This window comes from Globicephala melas, chromosome 9, assembly GCF_963455315.2.
Source record: "Globicephala melas chromosome 9, mGloMel1.2, whole genome shotgun sequence".
In the NCBI taxonomy this organism is placed as follows: Eukaryota; Metazoa; Chordata; class Mammalia; order Artiodactyla; family Delphinidae; genus Globicephala; species Globicephala melas.
This window is the reverse complement of record NC_083322.1, coordinates 10,641,055-10,659,899: the sequence shown is the minus strand read 5'-3', so window position 1 is coordinate 10,659,899 and position 18,845 is coordinate 10,641,055. Positions and strand designations below refer to the sequence as shown.

Here is an 18,845-nt window from a genome sequence, read left to right as displayed (position 1 = left end):
TTGTAATTATTCTCCCATTTGTGGGTCGCCAACCTGGGGGTAAGAGTCTTGACTATACCGTGACTCCGCCCCTCCTACCCATCTTGTTATGGTTCCTTCTTTATGGCTTTATTGTACAAGATCTTTTCTGGTAGGTTTCAATCTATTTCTCTGATAGTTGTTCTGTAAATAGTTGTAATTTTGCTGTGCCCCTGAGAGGTGGTGAACTCAAGGTCTTTCTACTCTGTCCTCTTGGGTTAATTGATCAATTCTACAGTCTTTATGTGATATTTAATTTGTAGTCATTAATATTTGTCTGTGTGTACAAAACTTACACATTTGCTCTTATTTATATAATACTCAGCATCCTGCAGCATTTGATTAAAAAACTGTTTACAAAAAAATAACACAGTATAAATGGGCTAAAATGTATTGAGGTTTTAGCAAATAAAACTAGTATGAATTTAAATCTATACAATATACAGTTTGAAATTAACATCAACTTTTCTGCCCAAATTTTGTCCAACATAAAGTCTGTTTAAAACATCAGAAACTGAAGTAACTGATTCTATTGCCATATAATTCTAGGAAATACCCTAATCTGTATTTTAGGAGACCTATTATTCTTAGGGCCTTAAAATCTAGATTTCCTCCTGCTTCATCCTAAACAATGTACATCTTACATTTTTTGAAACTTGGAGCAATAGCTTTTAATGTTTTCCACTGAATTCCAGGGTTTAGATCTCAAACATGTATTACAGCATCAGAATATATATGTGCTCTTTGAAGATTCAGTCATATCGGATGGCATCCTGATAAATTTATTATTCATGACTCAGTCACAGATAAACAATGTGGCAACATAAAAGAAAAGCATTAAAAAGTCACATGTATCAGAGAACCTTTTTGCAGAGGAATAAAAGTAGAGGAGGAGCAGGTTTAAAACAGATAAATAATAAATAAGGTAATTTAGGGAAATCTTTTCTTTTATAATTAACCTCATGTTCTAGACAGTTAACTCCTTTAGGATAATGACAGACCCTAATCCAAATTCTATAAAGTTCTAATATGTTACACAGTACGGTTCCTTAACATAGTAAATAGTACTTTAATTCATTTATACTAGAGTTAATATTTTAAAGTATACGCTAAAAAGATAAGATCTTACTACAAAATACAGACACTTTGAATACAAATTCATATTTATAATTTAATAAGTGGAAAACAAGAAATGTATGATAATTTTGTAAGATTTATTAGGTGGAGAAGTATAAAGGATTTTCTGACACAGTTTATGTGTATTTTAGGAAGAAATTTGTAAAAGCCCTCATGATGATCTCACTTGAGGGTAGGAGAATGTGCGGAGGGGAATCTTTTATGATTTTCCTTTCCAATCTTTCTAATCTTGCTTTTCTCCTGCTATCATGTTAAACCAAAGACAATGCTGTGCTCCCAGGTTAAACATAAGGTCAGGTGGAAGCTCACAGATAGTCTCAGATTTAACATAACCATCTTTTGCAGTCTGAACAAGAGCTAATTTGGATGGTTTTGTTAGTAATGAATTCAGTTGATCTAACCATGCTTCTTCAAACACCAAGTAACCACACTGTTCTCTGTCGTAAAGCTCTTCAAAACATCTGCTGTTGGTTCACTGAAGTGTTAGCCATCTTCCCTGTGGACTGCCATACTTGGCCACCATCTTCTCCCCTTTGCCATCTAACTTCTATTTGTTTCTCATGTCTCAGCCTTCTCTAAAAAACCTCTCCCCTAACTGCATCATCTCCTGCTCTCCTGTGAGTTCCCCGAGCATCTCTTATACGCACAGTGCTACCGTACAATCGTGAACAAGACAGACCTGATCCCAGCCTAATGGGCTACACAGTCAAGCTGGGAAGAAAGGCCTTAAGCAAACAATTAGATATACACAATTAACACACTTATTAGCAGTGTTCAGAGTATCATAAAGGAGAAAAGAGGGAGGCATAGAAACATAGAGCCGCACAGCCTAACCCAGAGCTATGGCGGAGGAAAGACCTCCTTGAGGACGCCAGGCATACTCTGCCATCATGGCCTTGGCAAAGGCAAGGAAAAATACAAAAAAAAAAAAAATCAAAATATATTCACAACATTCTAGAGAGAGGGGGCAACATATATACAAAAAACACCTTAAGGCAAAGGAGAGGAGGGAATCTGGCATATTTTGGGAACAAGGAGAAAGGGGGCTCAAGATGAGGCTGGAGAATGCACTGGACCCAAAACATGCCAACCATGGAGGTGCCCAGCTCCCACTCTCTCCACAAAGACCTCGCTACTGGGCTGAGGGGAGGGCAGCTGGCTATCCCGGCCCAGCGGCAACCCCTTCATGACACAGCACAGCCTGCCACCAGGGCCACGCACATCCCTGGCAGCCTCCAGCCTATGACTAAGCACGGTGGGAGCAGGAGTGTGCGGCCCTTTCTGCCCAATGCAGGAGTCCTCTAATAGGTCCTCTGGCTCCAGGCCTCCACTGGCTCGGCCAAGACTTTGTCCAATTTGTTTCACAGATTATATACACCTGATTATCCTCTTCCCCCAGTTTGACGCTCTCTCTGGACTTTGGCCTTGTTGAGTTTGAGATATGATGATTTGCTTTGAGATTCAATGACTGAATACTGTATTAGAGATACTATCAATTAGACACAACAAATGACACTCACATAATTTCATTCCCAGCTTTCAATACACTCAATGGAAGTACTAGGAAAATTGAAACAGTTGTGAAGATTAACAATTTTTATCTAAGAAACTCAACATCAGCTATGTCGGGATGAAGCAGATAACTCTCAATAGGTTGTCTTCTGTTTTCCTTAAACAAATATATTATTACCGCAATTGATTGCTGGAAGTAGCACATTAGGTACAGCTCAAGCTACAACGGAGATGAGAAATGTTCGTTCAATTACATTTATTGAGTTTGCAAAGTGAGCTACTTGTCAATTATAATAGTTAACAAGGCTTTCCTTCAAAGGGAGAAAAGGATCTACTGCCTCAACTTAATAAATATACATTAGAATAAATCTTTCGTAACTTCTGCGAAGGAGTAAGTTCTTATTAGGGGTGCGTCTCCACTGCCTATGCCATCCTGCCACACATGTATTAGGCATGTAGTTGGACTGTATGAGACATGTGGATCGACCCCCCACTCCCTGCTCCAGTCCAAGACAATCAGGTTATTCTCATCATCCTTCGCCAAAACCAAGTGGTGGTTAATGGAGAGATTTCAGGACTTAGGTCTCATGACGGTGGGAAGTGATGACCCTGCCCCTCAATCCCTCTAGATGTAATGATGTAAAAAAAATTGCTACAAGCAGCCACTGCAGACAGTCAGGGAAACCAGACTGAAGAGAAAGCTTACACAGCAGGGCCAAGACAATGGAAGAAGCAGACATGAGATCTGACTGCGCTGTGTCTGAAGTCGGCCCTACCCTGTTCAATTACTGAGGGAAGGCTGAAATACGTCTCCTGTTACTTGTACTGTGGAAACCATCCTAATGTACAAAGGTGTTTTCCTAAGTTTAAAAATGACACATTGGATCATGCATCTCAGCTCACCTTCCTGCCCTTCCCAGGAACATAATGGTCAATTGTCAGTCACTGCTTCAGGTTTAATTTCGTGGATCTTCATGGAATACAGACTTTAAAAAGTTTGCATATCATTTCAACAAGTATCAAAAAAAATTGTAAAATATAAAAACACACAAATGTGTGCGTTAGCTAATTGATGTGATTATACACTTGGGTGCTAGGTGAAAATCACTATTGAACACCTTAAAGAGTCCACATGTGCAAAGCAGCAGACTCTTTCTCATTTAAAAAGAAGTCAGTAATATTTTACTTGTTTATATAAGAGTTTGCAATGTTGGCCAAATCTAGGCCATATTTGTTTGTTTGTCTTGCCTACGTAATATATAAACACACAAACACACACAGCTCTTCAGAGCAACAACCAACCTGAGATAGAAAGCAGCTACTAGCTACTCCCTTTAGGCTGAGAATGAGCTGCCAGTTTTGTTTGCTTTGTACAAGGTCCACTTCACCCATTTGGGGACCTCATCACAGTAAGGTTCTGGAATCTGTGACCTCTGATTCAAGTGCACACGTTAATGTTTTGACAACTAAGTGCAGATATATTCATATACTGGAAAAACCTGACAAGGGAACCCAGATAAGCAGCACAAAAGCAAATAATGATTTCAGATAAGTGAAAACAGGATTGTTCACATCCTTGGTATAAGACTCTTCACCAAATAGGCGCCTATCTTACCTGTAGGTCTTTTCCTTCTATCTTATTTTGGAGCACTTCAAGGCACTTGGTAAAGTCAGTATGGTCCTGATCAGGAGTTGAAATAATTTCACATCCCTGTGTTAAATAAGATAAAAGGCAGGAATAAGTAAGGATGTCAGCCTCGGAACAAGATCAAGAGCTATAAAAGTAAAGTATCAGACGTATCCTGTCATGCCTGTATTATACCTTGATCATTAGAATCATTCTCATTATCTTTATTATTTCACATAACAGGATATCTCAGCAATGATGTTACACTATCACAATAACGATCTGATTACGACAATCATTTTACCCAAAAAAGTACAGATTATACTACATTAATGGTCTTTAAAAATCACTGCTGTGATGACATTCAAGATTAGCGTAAGGACTCAGGTACAAGTATTATAAAATATATTCACAGTGAAATTACCTGAAATTAAACTATTTCTAAAAAACTTTGAGTTTCTTCGAGCAGACTTCCTAAGTTTACCCACACGACAGAAAGACTAATACTGAGCTAATGATAAACTACATTTTAAGTAAAATCAAGTTAGATGTCCTATAAAATTCCTTTACAGCACCCTTTTTTCCTCATGTAAAAAGAAGCAGGAAGAGAGATGCCTGTGTAAATATGTCTCTTGGATTACCTTTTGGACATAACGAAGTGAGTTTGTAAGTTCTTTGCCTTTTCTACAACAGATAACTAGTGAAAAACACTGAAAAATATTTATAAATAGAGTGCCACAAAAGTGCCAGCTTGTTGGCACTAGTGAACCAAGGTGGTGCAGGAAACGATGCTTTTGGAACGACGCCTTTCTCCCCAATGTCTCACAGAAGCAAAGGTATGTAAAACCAGCACGAGGGGACTTCCGACTTCCTAATTCAGGAATAAAACGATGCAAGGTCTCTGACAAACAGCTGAGTAAGTGAAAGTTAAATATAATCTAGTATGTAAAGTTGCCATTCGAAGAGTTTTCAAGGAGAGAAAGCAAATTAACCAAATTAACTAACGGAGCAAATTAACCAAAGTGGAACAAATTGCACGTGCGAGTGCGCGCGCGCGCACACACACACACACACACACACACACAGAGGCAAAAATTCACATCTGGCAAATCCTTGCCTATAGCTTTGGGACCACAGGATCTTCGGCAAGAGAAGACTCACTGCTCCTTGAGTACAGGGGAACTGACCACTGCGTTTCAGTTGCTAAGACAATACCAGCACATACCAAGCAGTCTACAGAAGTTTGATGGATAGATAAATGATGGATGGATTAAAACCATTTTTCTCCTCATGGGACTAATGCTACGTTTCTCTGAAATATTAATGTGGATAAATCAGACTATGAGTCTAACTCAGAAAAGCAACAATGACATTATTTTTTCAGGCATTATGCTACCTGCTGCCATTAGGAAACTATGTAACACTTATTTTAAAGTATGATTAATACAGATTATTAAAATGGTGACAAATATTAGTGCTTCATATGCAACTATATAAACTAAAATTCAACAATACATTAATGTTAACAAAGTGAACATCCAATCAGGTAAAGTGAAATACAAATTTCACATTGAGGATTAACAAATATAGCAGTATAAAGTACTACATAAATAATTCACAGTATTTTTTTAATGAGTCATTATTTCTCAATAGAAAGAAAAATGACAAGGAAACAAACTGATATCAGGAACTTAGTAGAATTTAGCAATAAACAGTTTTCAGAACATGTCCTGGAATGGTAATAGTTCAAATTAATTTCCAATAGTACCGGCATCTATAGCTATAACAAACACAAAAATATATTCTCATAATATATGATCCTAATCTCAGTAAAATCACAAGTCATCTAAAGAGCAAAGGTTTATGTTCAGTGTGGTACATTCTAAAAAGAAAAAAGGTTCAAGTAAGGGTTATGGTAAATACTCAGATTAACCAAATAATTTTATTATTAGCTTAGTTAACCAAATAATTTTATTATTAGTTAAATTATTAATAGTCTACCTTACAAAATAATAATAAATAATAAAATAATAAAATAATATAAAATAAAATAATAATATAAAATAATAAAAATAAAAATAATATAATAAAAATAATATAAAATAATATAAAATAAAATAATAAAAATAATAAAATAATACAATATTTTATTAATGACCAAATAATTGTATTATTACATCTACCTTATGACTCTTAAAATATTAATCAAAATATTAGGTTTAAGCTGTAAGCTCCATGAAGGTACCCACTATGTCCCTTTGCTCATTATTGCATCTGCATACAAGAACCCAACACAGGACACAGCAAGTAGTAAGCATTCAATAATGAATAAAGTCATTTATAAAAGCCTGAGATAAATTACCACTCTAGACCAGGCATCAGCAAAGTTTTTCTGTAAAGGGCCAGATAGTAATTCTTTTAGGCTTTGCAGGCCAAAGGGCCTCTGTCCCAACTACTCAGCTCTCCCTTTGTATCATGGAAACATCTACAGACAGAAAAAAATGAGTAGGAATGGCTGTGTTCCAAAAAAACTGAAATGTGAATTTCACGTAATTTTCACGTTATGAAATATTATTATTATTTTGATTTTTTTTCCAACCATTTAATACGATAAAAACCATTCTTAGGTTGCCAGCTATACAAAAGCAGACAGCGGACGAGATTTGGCCTGTGGGCTGTAGTTTATCAACCAATCCCCATTCCAAGCCCACAAATAGTTTTTGTGATTTTAACCACCAAACTCTGTACATGTTTGAGGAATTTAATATGAGGGAAAAGTTTCAGGCCTTTAAAAAAATCTCTGCGAACTCCCTTTTCCTTATCTGTAACGGACCTAGCAGGCAAACTAACAGTGCCGTTGAGATGCCCTGTATAATGCCCAGAATGCACCGGGCACAGAGACAAACACAAAGCAAATTCTCACCTCGGCACTTCCAAACAATCTCTAGAAACGTCGATGCTACAGTCACACCACCTCGCATCAAAGGTCACTAGAGTAAGTGAAATATTGCTAATACTCCCCATAGAACCTTGTGTGGAGGCTTATAAAACTATTTTTGAATTCACTGACAACTTGTAAGAAATTATTACAAGACAATGAGTGTCATTAATCAACCTAATTTCAAAAGATCAATGCAAAAGCCGTTAGACTGTCATTCTCAATTAATTTTACTGTTTGCCAATAATTCAACTAAAATAGGTTAATGAGTTTTTATATTTAACACACGTAAAACCTATCAGGTTATATTATGCTGACTCCTTTAAAACTCCTTAATTAGAAAGGAAACAAATGCTTTGGAAAAAAAATTATAACAACATATCAATTGTTATTTCATGCACTCTATCCAAAGAAGACTTGGCCTCCTTAAAACAAGAGGCAAGTCCAGTGAAAGCATTCCCAAACTTGCTATTAGCTTATTCATTTTAGGATAAGTCATTTAGTGCCATTTTAGGATAAGTCATTTAGTGAAAGGACTTGTGAAAATTATCCTGCAAAATTTTATGGGGCTCTGAGACTTCTACTGTAAATTTATGGACTGTGTTTATAAGGTTAAAAGTTTAGAAGTGTTATTTCCTTGTAGGTACCATGCACACCAATTCTGAACATTTATTTGGAGTGACTTGCATATAGCTTCTCACCTAACAGAATTAAATATGTCTGTAGCTACAAAATCTAAAATGCTTTTCAACAAACAGATTATTTTCCTAACAACATATAACTTAATTCTCTGAAAAATCAGATAACCTCAAAAGTATCTGAAAATTAGAATCTTAAAATTGTGATCTGTTGATAATTAACTATCTTCCTCACTAAATCAATAACGATAATAAAAAGTAACAATTGAGTACACATCTTGTTATATGAGATATGAGTCACTTTATATGAATTATGTTCTTGAATCTCTAAGACAACCTTATAAGGTTAATGTAATTATCACATTTTAAGATGTGTAAACTGAAGTTTAGAGAGATTAAATAACCTGCCCAAAGTCACACAGCTGATTTAGGACATAGTATGTCATCTGAAGCCCAGACCCGTAACCTACCAATGCTTTGTACTCAACCCTGCTTAATTAAACTTTGGGTATTTTGGAAGGTTTAAGCAGAAAAACACCTTTATAATTTATACTGAACCTTTATTTAGTTGCTTTTCTCCCGTTTTAAATACCTGAAAATCCTTTAGCTTTTAGACAGACATGACCCCTGCCTGATTCCATGCTGATTGCGTTGTAGCCCAAGGCTTGGGACCCTCAGAGCACCCACAGACATCTGAAGTGGGCAGTGAGTGCTTAGCTATCCTTCTCATCCCTTTTCTCTGCTTTCCCAACTCATTATACTGTCACTATATTTATCATTTATATTCATGACATAATTCACTTTTTTTTGCTATTAAACATATCATTCTGATCAATATCTCTGTATAGAAGTGTTTATTTCTGGTTATTTTCTTCGAATTGAATTCTTAAAATGAAATTACTGGGGAAATTATAAGAACATTTTTTTATAACCCCTGGTAGATGTTGCCAGAGTTTCCTGCCTTTCCAGGCAGGCTGTAAATATGAATATTCCTACTGGTGTATGAGGGTGAAAAAAAAATTTCTTCTTTTAAAATATAAGTAACAGTAGGAAAGTTAATTCATCATGAATTTTTTTTTAAGCAAACAAATACAGTACTTTGTATATTTAAATTTTCCTTATATGCAGATCTGTCAAAATATTCTCACACCTTATTTATAAAACAAATTTTTTATAGCTTCCAATCTTGCAGAGATTTTTTTTTTTTAACATCTTTATTGGGGTATAATTGCTTTACAATGGTGTGTTAGTTTCTGCTTTATAACAAAGTGAATCAGCTATACATATACATATGTTCCCACATCTCTTCCCTCTTGCGTCTGCCTCCCTCCCACCCTCCCCATCATGAATTTCTTACTGTGAATTAATTTACTTGCCGTACTTCCTTCTTAATCACAAACAGATCAATTTCATTAAGGAAAAGATGACTTTCACTGGAGAGGAAGGGAAAAGAAAGTTAAGACAATTTTGGAGTGTGAAGCAGGGTTGAGACTGGAAGTGGTTCACCCAACTGAGGACTAAGGAGCTAAAGGACAGTATGAAAGAAAGGGACACTTCTGGGAGGGGAAACAGGTGTCAATCAAGGGTAAAGAAAAGGAGGCAAGAAGATGTCAAAGACCACCTTTCAAGTTGGCTCTGAAAAGATGAAGTACAATTTATTATCCCATTAGAATATTGGTACTTTTTTTAAATAAGCAATGATAATAAGAGCTTTATGGGGTCTTAAAATTCTAGCTCCCACACACTTTATTTTCCCCTATCCATTGCTGAAGTAGCCTTTCTTCCTGTATGTTAGCATACATTTAAAAATATTTAGGGAGATATACTCAAGAGTCTTAAAAAAATTGAATACATTACACCTTTAATAATGAGGTTCCATAATCTTTTATTAAACTGAATTGACCAGAACTCTGTAATAAGAAACTGCCTGCCAGATTAAGAGCACAGCAGGGATAAAGCAAAATGACTTATACTCTGAATAATCAAAGATAGAGATCTAAAATTAGCCCAAACTTGTTCTCACATTTGCTAAGAAGGGGAATAGTTGCATAAAGCCGATTGAAATCTAAATGATCTATGTTCCTTGACACAGGCATGAAAATTGTCTTTTTACTCTGTAGAGATGTTATCACAAAGTAACCATTTCCCACTTTCCTCTTTATTGTATAAAGCATACTATGGTAGATTACTACTATAGTTTTATTTACCAGACTTCTAAAAACATTTCTACTTTTCAAACTAAAAAGTTTTCTTTAAATTATCAAATGACAGCTGACGAGTAACAATTTCTTCAGCAAGAATGTCACATGATTAAACTCTTAAAAATTCTAAGTAACAAGTTGCCTAATATAATCCAGTGTTCTCTTTCTGTTTTTCTAGACAGTGTATAAAAGAAGAGAACAAAAGTAATTTACCTTGTAGCAATTCTCCATTCAATCCCAAACATAAAGAGACATTCTAATCTGCTATAATCTTCACTGCCCTGGGTGTTGTAAAATAACCTTTCCTTTCAACACAGCATTGAACGAAAACTTTAAGCATTTGAAACAAGAAAGCCACCACATCTATTAACAGAAGTCAAAAGTTATTTTAAAACAGCACAGGGTCTCAAAATGATGGCTTCCTTCCTAAAAGCAGAGCCAGAGTTCCCAGTGGAACAGGGTGTCCAAAAGACTTAACATAGCAGGCTCAAGAATGCCTTTATAAAGCCTGCTTGCATGGTTGGCCTTTGGACTAACGCCTGGAGGACCTGAACGGTAAACAGTTCCCTACATTGATAAACACTTTTCCCCAATGGTGGCTCACTGTGCCTAAATTATTTGTACAAACAATGTGCTTTATGCTAAGCACCTGCTTTCTTTTTGCCCCAGTAAAATTTTGGGCATTGGCTCTTGAATGAGCTTCCCTGGTGACAACACATCACACTTGTTACAATTTGATTAAGCACACACATCCTACCGACTCCACTGGGAAAGGACTCTTGCAACTGGTGACTCATTTCCTCCAGAATTTTCCCCCAAGTGCCTTTTCCCTTTGCTGATTCTGCTTCCTATACTCACAGCTGTGATTTATTACAGTGAGAGGCTGACTATATGACCAGTGCCGTGAGTCCTCTAGTGAATTACAGAACACGGAGGTGGTCTTGGGAACCCTCAAAACAAAGAGCTACAGAGATTCTTCCTCTACTAGGATGCTTGTATAAGCTTCTATTTTATAATATTCCTATAAGTATCTAGACGCAGAGATCTGGTCTTGTCCAGGTGCCATTCCTTCACACCCACTGCAAGTATGCCAAAGATGGACTCGGCCTCCATCAGCCAACTCTCCCCAGAAAAGCAAGGGTGTGGTGGGGCAGGAGTGGGAGTGCTGAAGGTAACCGTGGTGGAGGTTATTGTTCAGTTACCCAGAACTAAGCAGAACCTGAAAAGGAAAACTGAATGCTCACAAAGAAAAGGAGGCCACAGGAATTCCTCGGCATTGAAACTGAGCCTCACTTTACTTTGAGAAAACTCCCTCCTCTCAACTAGAGGATTATGGCATGACGGCTAGAAAAGAGCACGGATTCTGGGGCCAGAATGCCTGTCTGGAGCCTACTTAAACCATTTCCTAGCTGTGTAAGCTTGGGCAAGTTACTCAACCGCTTTGTGCTTCCATACTCATCTGTAAAATGTAGGTGACAGTTCCAACCTAATAAAATTTGATGCAAGGATGAAATGAATTTATAAATGAAAGTACGTATAAAAGTGTCTGTCATATTGTGAGCATGTTAAAGTCATTGTCAGCCATTACTCTTTTCAAGGTTATATTGATTATTTCTCTCATCAACTTTTAAAAGTAGAGAAAACCTGAAATAGTACAAATAAATTTTAGCCTGTTGGAAACCAATATACTACTTTAACTGTTAGTGGGTAAAGGGTAGTCTTTCAATGGTGAAACTCACTTGAGAAGTGTAACACTAAGGTAAACAAAATTAAAATTTTGGCAGACTTACTTAGAATGATACTGTGCATGGTGAATTTCCAAGAGGGACATAGAGAATGTCAAATTTCACAAACTCATTTGATCACAGAAATCTTTTTTATACCAAGTTAACATGTGGCACTTGGTATAAATCTTTTTTATACCAAGTATCTAAAAGAAGGATTAGACACCTGAGTCATATAAACTTTCGTGAGAACCTACTAATTCCTAGGGATCCCAGAAGGAATGACCAAGACTTCAGGTTGCAGGAGATCACATATTACACATTAATAGGGATAAGGAGGAAAATTATGATAAAATTGTTTCGATCAAGTTCCGCAAGGAAAGAACAAAGGAAGGAATACCCAACAGCTACAGGTGGGGAACTGTGGGGGAAGACTGATGAGTAGGGGGTTCCATGATCCAGAGGAATGAGGGAAGAGAAACAGTCACAGAGGCCCCAGAGATCACAGAGTTAGAGAAGAGACAAGCTGGGCTGGCCCAGGAGTCACATGTGAGGCACTTGGGAGGGCTTAACAATTTAAAGGGCATAGGCTCCCCCTTTTTAAATGCCTTAAGTATGTTACACAAATTCAAACAAGACAGGCTTTGCAAAATATAGACAATTTGAAAGGACTATGATTGAGGCAAGCCTAAGAATGAAGGTGTATTCAAGAGACAGTTTCACATAATGTCCCCTGCCTGTCTCATCATTGCCTTGCTGAGATGCTAGAAGGGTAAGCCTACCAAAGTGAAGAACCTGTCACTCAGCTGTCAGTGGAAACTGCCTGTCTATAATTCCCTTCACAAAGCCTTTAGAGCTCAGCAGATGTTAATTAGTCTTGATGCTTAAGCCTACGAATTTATTATGGGGGGGGGGGTGGGGTGGTGGTGTGTGTGTGTGTGTGTGTGTGTGTGTGTGTGTGTGTGTGTGTGTGTGTGTGTGTGTGTGTGTGTGTGTGTGTGTGTGTGTGTGTGTGTGTGTGTGTGTGTGTGTGTGTGTGTGTGTGTGTGTGTGTGTTTCGCTTAAAAAAGTATACCAATAAATGGAGCTGAGCTTTATATATTCATACAATTTCCTCTGTTTGGCATAAGAGTCACACTTGCTAATGTTCTACAATTTCTCACAGTCCTGTTTGCCATTTTCTCTAAATTAATTAATTTTACCATGTCTAAAAGTTGTTGGCATGTGGCTGGGTGGAACTGGGAAAGAGACACAGCTAAAAGGAGAAAATAACAAGATACATGAGATTAGGCAGAGCCACGCAGATGTTTTTAACTGAAGATTAAAAACATCTGTGGAGACTGTTAAATGTAAATAGAATTGAACCCAAGGCCTGTCAAACTCACAAGGATACTATAATTAATTCTGATTATGAATCAAATCTAGGTTCATAAATTGTACACTTATGGAAATAAAATGATTAGAAATCATTTTAAAAGCAATGTTACTGAGGATAGTTATTAAAAAGCTTTTCAGTTAACAACTTTACAGAGTAAAACAAAATACTAACACTTTACATTAAAATAGTTCTTTTAGCACTTCGAGAGGTCTCTCACATGTACAACATTATGTGACCATTATTACAAATATATGAAAAAGCCAGGGCTATATAACGTAATTTAATTTGTATGCCTTGGTAAGACATCCATATATGCAAACTAACAACTCAAAAAATAATCTGCATAGTTAGTTCATGAAAACATTATCGCTTCATTTATAAAAACTTAAAAACTAAAAGGCACACTACTGATAGCCAAGACTATTAAGTTATTTGACATCTCTGCCTAAGTAATATAACTACCTATACCTCCCACACACACTATTTGAGAATCGGTGTCTTTGTCTTTAAATTGGAATGAAAACACAAGCACTTCCTGCTTAACATCAGTAGTCCATTTAAGAAAAATCAGACATCCTATTCAAATGTCAACCAAAAGCCCGTTTCCCATTATTCTGACTGGGAAAAAATATATTCAAACCCAAATACTCAGTCTCCTAAAATGCAACTGAAACACATTTATAGAAGCAACAGACATTATGATGAGATGTAAAATGATGAGAAATTTTCTGCTATTAGATATAACATTTATGGCATCTTATATTTAACAAAAGGAGCACAGGTTAAAAAAGTTTAGACAGGGCTTCCCCGGTGGTGCAGTGGTTAAGAATCTGCCTGCCAATTCAGGAGACAAGTTCGAGCCCTGGTCCGGGAAGATCCCACATGCCATGGAGCAACAAAGCCCGCGTGCCACAGCTACTGAAGCCTACAAATCTAGAGCCCGTGCTCCACACCAAGAGAAGCTACCACAATGAGAAGCCCGTGCACCGCAATGAAGAGTAGCCCCTGCTCTCTGCAACTAGAGAAAACCCATGTGCAACAACAAAGACCCAACACAGCCAAAAATAAATAAAATAAATTTAAAAAAAAGTTTAGACAGACTACCCTTGCCCAGTGACTGAGTCTGCAGAAATGTGGATATGGTCATGCCACTGTTAGATGACAATAGGAAAATATCATCAAGAAACAATGATTTAATAAAAGATATTCTTTAATAATTCATGTTATTTCCGAAAAATAAAAAAAATCTTATCTTTCCCAATTCTGAAAAAGATACAATGAAAGAACAAGGAGACAACAGTGTGCCTGGATCTCTGTCTCCACTCCTGCAGTTTACAGTGCTGTAGAATTACCAGCTGGCCTAGAATAATCTTGTTATGTCTCTAATAGAAAATTAGTGGCCTAGCATCAACTCAACATTACTGCAAGTCTCACTCATCATTTACACTGGGGTTCACTGTATCTCTTCAACCAAGTCTTATCTTTGTAACTGCAGGGCTAACAGGGTCTTGGGCCCACACCATGTTCCAATACTCTTGACCACGGTAAGGTTAGGATACCATACAGTGTTCTTCCAGGATCTGGAAGAATTAACTGAGAAGATAATATCAGAACTAAGATCTAGGGGCCTATTCCTGACTTATGACGAGGGTAGTTTTCACCAGCCTGTCGAGAACATGGCCTTGTGTTCATGGTAACAGTTTTCAGAATGCCAAAAGACTCACTTTTGTCATAGAACAAAGACGACGTTCTTATACTTACAGCCTACCCCTGCCCTTGCTATCTTTCTGCTACCAAATCACCTTGGTTCTTCAATGTCCTATCTTGGCTCAATTCCATGTCCTATAAATAGATTTTATATAATGTAATAATTTACCAGTTTGTTTGGTCATTCTTGGTCTGGCCCAACTATTGCAGTTCTACTCTTGCTACCCCAGAAATGCGGGTGAAAGGGAGTGACATGATGGAAATGTGAAGGGAGAGTGTTTGGTTCTCACACTGACCATTATCACATTGCCGGTGATACTGGCATTCATTCCCAGGGATGCTAAATACCTTGTGCAAAAAACAACTGTCCTGTCCAACAGACCAAAGATGTAATCTGTTTAAGAGCAGTAGTAGTAACTGAGTCCCAGTTTTAATAAAAAATTTTTATGGAAAACATGAACATTGATATGAGAGCTGTCTCTAGCTAGTTCTACCATTTTCCTTAAGTCATTTAAGCTTTATGAGCTTCAGTTTCCACATCATAAAACTGGGCTTAATAACACTGTTTAATTTTTATAATATTTTAAATTATTTTACATTTTTATCAGTATATTTACAACGTATTGCTATCTTATATCCTACACAATTACAATTATGGAAAAACCTGTTTTTCGGTGACTTTCTAAGGCATTAATTAAATACTGCAACTAATTCCTTAACCTCCTAAACATAAGGAAGCATGCTTTAAAACCCGCTTCCTATGTCCAGTAGAACCCCAAAGACTATATGCAACAGTAACAGAATATCAGAAGTTACATGAGATATTACAGTTTCTTCAAAGGTCTCAGGAAACTGAAACACATGTGGGCATGACTGACAGAATAACTAAAAAGACTGAAATAGGTGATTTTAACCTTGAATCAAAGAAGCACTGACTGACTCAGAAAGTGAAAAATATAAAGGAAAATAAAATATCAAGGAGAAAATCTGTAAAGACATGCCTCATTATGAGTTAATATTAGTGAACCAGGCAGAGACGAACTAAGACAAATGGGCAAAAGGGGAAACACAAAGATGTCACAGCTATCTGAAAAGGAGGCTTTACGGAATAAATTAGGAATGGCATACCACCAATAAAATGGACAACCTGGAAGAAATGGACAAATTCTTAGAAAAGCACAACCTTCCGAGACTGAACCAAGAAGAAACAGAAAATATAAACAGACCAATCACAAGCACTGAAACTGAGACTGGGATTAAAAATCTTCCAACAAACAAAAGCCCAGGATCAGATGGCTTCACAGGCGAATTCTATCAAACATTTAGAGAAGAGCTAACACCTATCCTTCTCAAAATCTTCCAAAATACAGCAGAGGGAGGAACACTCCCAAACTCATTCTACAAGGTCACCATCACCCTGATACCAAAACCAGACAAAGATGTCACAAAGAAAGAAAACTACAGGCCAATATCACTGGTGAACATAGATGCAAAAATCCTCAACAAAATACTAGCAAACAGAATCCAACAGCACATTAAAAGGATCATACACCATGATCAAGTGGGGTTTATCCCAGGAATGCAAGGATTCTTCAATATATGCAAATCAATCAATGTGATACACCACAGTAAAAAATTGAGGAAAAAAACATATGATCATCTCAATAGATGCAGAAAAAGCTTTCAACAAAATTCAACACCCATTTATGATAAAAACCCTCCAGAAAGTAGGCATAGAGGGAACTTACCTCAATAAAATAAAGGCCATATATGACAAACCCACAGCCAACATCATTCTCAATGGTGAAAAACTGAAACCATTTCCACTAAGATCAGGAACAAGACAAGGTTGCCCACTCTCACCACTATTATTCAACATAGTTTTGGAAGTTTTAGCCACAGCAATGAGAGAAGAAAAAGACATAAAAGGAATCCAAACTGGAAAAGAAGAAGTAAAGCTGTCATTGTTTGCAGATGACATGATACTATACATATAGAATCCTAAAGATGCTACCAGAAATCTGCTAGAGCTAATCAATGAATTTGCTAAAGTTGCAGGATACAAAATTAATGCACAAAAATCTCTTGCATTCCTATACACTAATAATGAAAAATATGAAAGAGAAATTAAGGAAACACTCCCATTTACCAATGCAACAAAAAGAATGAAATACCTAGGAATAAACCTACCTAAGGAGACAAAAGACCTGTATGCAGAAAACTATAAGACACTGATGAAAGAAATTAAAGATGATACAAGCAGATGGAGAGATATACCACGTTCTTGGATTGGAAGAATCAACATTGTGAAAATGACTATACTACCCAAAGCAATCTACAGATTCAATGCAATCCTTATCAAACTACCAGTGGCATTTTCCACACAACTAGAACAAAAAATTTCACTATCTGTATGGAAACACAAAAGACCCCGAATAGTCAAAGGAATCTTGAGAAAGAAAAACAGAGCTGGAGGAATCAGGCTCCCAGACTTCAGATTGTACTACAAAGCTACAGTAATCAAGACAGTATGGTACTGGCACAAAAACAGAAAGATAGATCAATGGAACAGGATAGAAATCCCAGAGATAAACCCACGCACCTATGGTCACCTTATTTTTGATAAAAGAGGCAGAATATACAATGAAGAAAAGACAGCCTCTTCAATAAGTGACGCTGGGAAAACTGGACAGCTACATGTAAAAGAATGAAATGAGAACACTCCCTAACACCATACACAAAAATAAACTCAACATGGATTAAAGACCTTAATGTAAGGCCAGACACTATACAACTCTTAGAGGAAAACACAGGCAGAACACTCTATGACATAAATCACAGCAAGATCCTTTTTGACCCACCTCCTAGAGAAATGGAAATAAAAACAAAAATAAACAAATGGGACCTATGAAACTTAAAAGCTTTTGCACAGCAAACGAAACCACAACCCTCAGGATGGGAGAAAATATTTGCAAACGATTAATCTCCAAAAGGTTAAAAGGAGATTAATGCCCAAAAGGACAAAGGATTAATCTCCAAAGTTTACAAGCAGCTCAGGCAGCTCAATATCAAAAAAACAAATACTCCAATCCAAAAGTGGGCCAAAGACCTAAATAGACATTTCTCCAAAGAAGATACACAGATTGCCAACAAACATGTGAAAGGATGCTCAACATCACTAATCATTAGAGAAATGCAAATCAAAACTACAACGAGGTATCACCTCACACTGGTCAGAATGGCCATCATCAAAAAATCTACAAACAGTAAATGCTGGAGAGGGGGTGGAGAAAAGGGAACCCTCTTGCACTGTTGGTGGGAATGTAAAGTGATACAGCCACTATGGAGAACAGTATGGAGGTTCCTTAAAAAACTAAAAATAGAACTACCATACGACCCAGCATATACTGGGCATATACCCTGAGAAAACCATAATTCAAAAAGAGTCATCTACCACAATGTTCATTGCAGCTCTATTTACAATAGCCAGGACATGGAAACAACCTAAGTGTCCATCGACAGATGAATGGATAAAGAAGATGTGGCACATATATACAATGGAATATTACTCATCCATAAAAAGAAACGAAATTGAGTTATTTGTAGTGAGGTGGATGGACCTAGAGTCTGTCATACAGAGTGAAGTCAGAAAGAGAAAAACAAATACCGTATGCTAACACATATATATGGAATCTAAAAAAAAAAAAAGGTTCTGAAGGACCTAGGGGGCAGGACAGGAATAAAGACGCAGACATAGCAAATGGACTTGAGGACACGGGGAGGGGGAAGGGTAAGCTGGGATGAAGTGAGAGAGTGGCATGGACATATATACACTACCAAGTGTAAAACAGCTAGTGGGAAGCAGCCGCATAGCACAGGGAGATCAGCTCAGCACTTTGTGACCACCTAGAGGGTTGGGATAGGGAGGGTGGGAGCAAGATGCAAGAGGGAGGAGATATGGGGAT

The 18,845-nt window shown here is 37.0% G+C and overlaps 1 protein-coding gene across 6 annotated transcripts in view; it reads right to left on the bottom strand.

Annotated features, from left to right (window-relative positions):
• Positions 1 to 18,845, bottom strand: part of TPK1 (thiamin pyrophosphokinase 1) — a 361,659-nt gene that overhangs the window by 187,168 nt on the left and 155,646 nt on the right. For all 6 annotated transcript variants that reach the window (XM_060304968.1, XM_060304970.1, XM_060304971.1 and 3 more), the window contains one exon: positions 4,283 to 4,378. In XM_060304968.1, the coding sequence (XP_060160951.1) occupies positions 4,283 to 4,378 (96 nt within the window). The remainder of the gene's footprint in view (positions 1 to 4,282; positions 4,379 to 18,845) is intronic.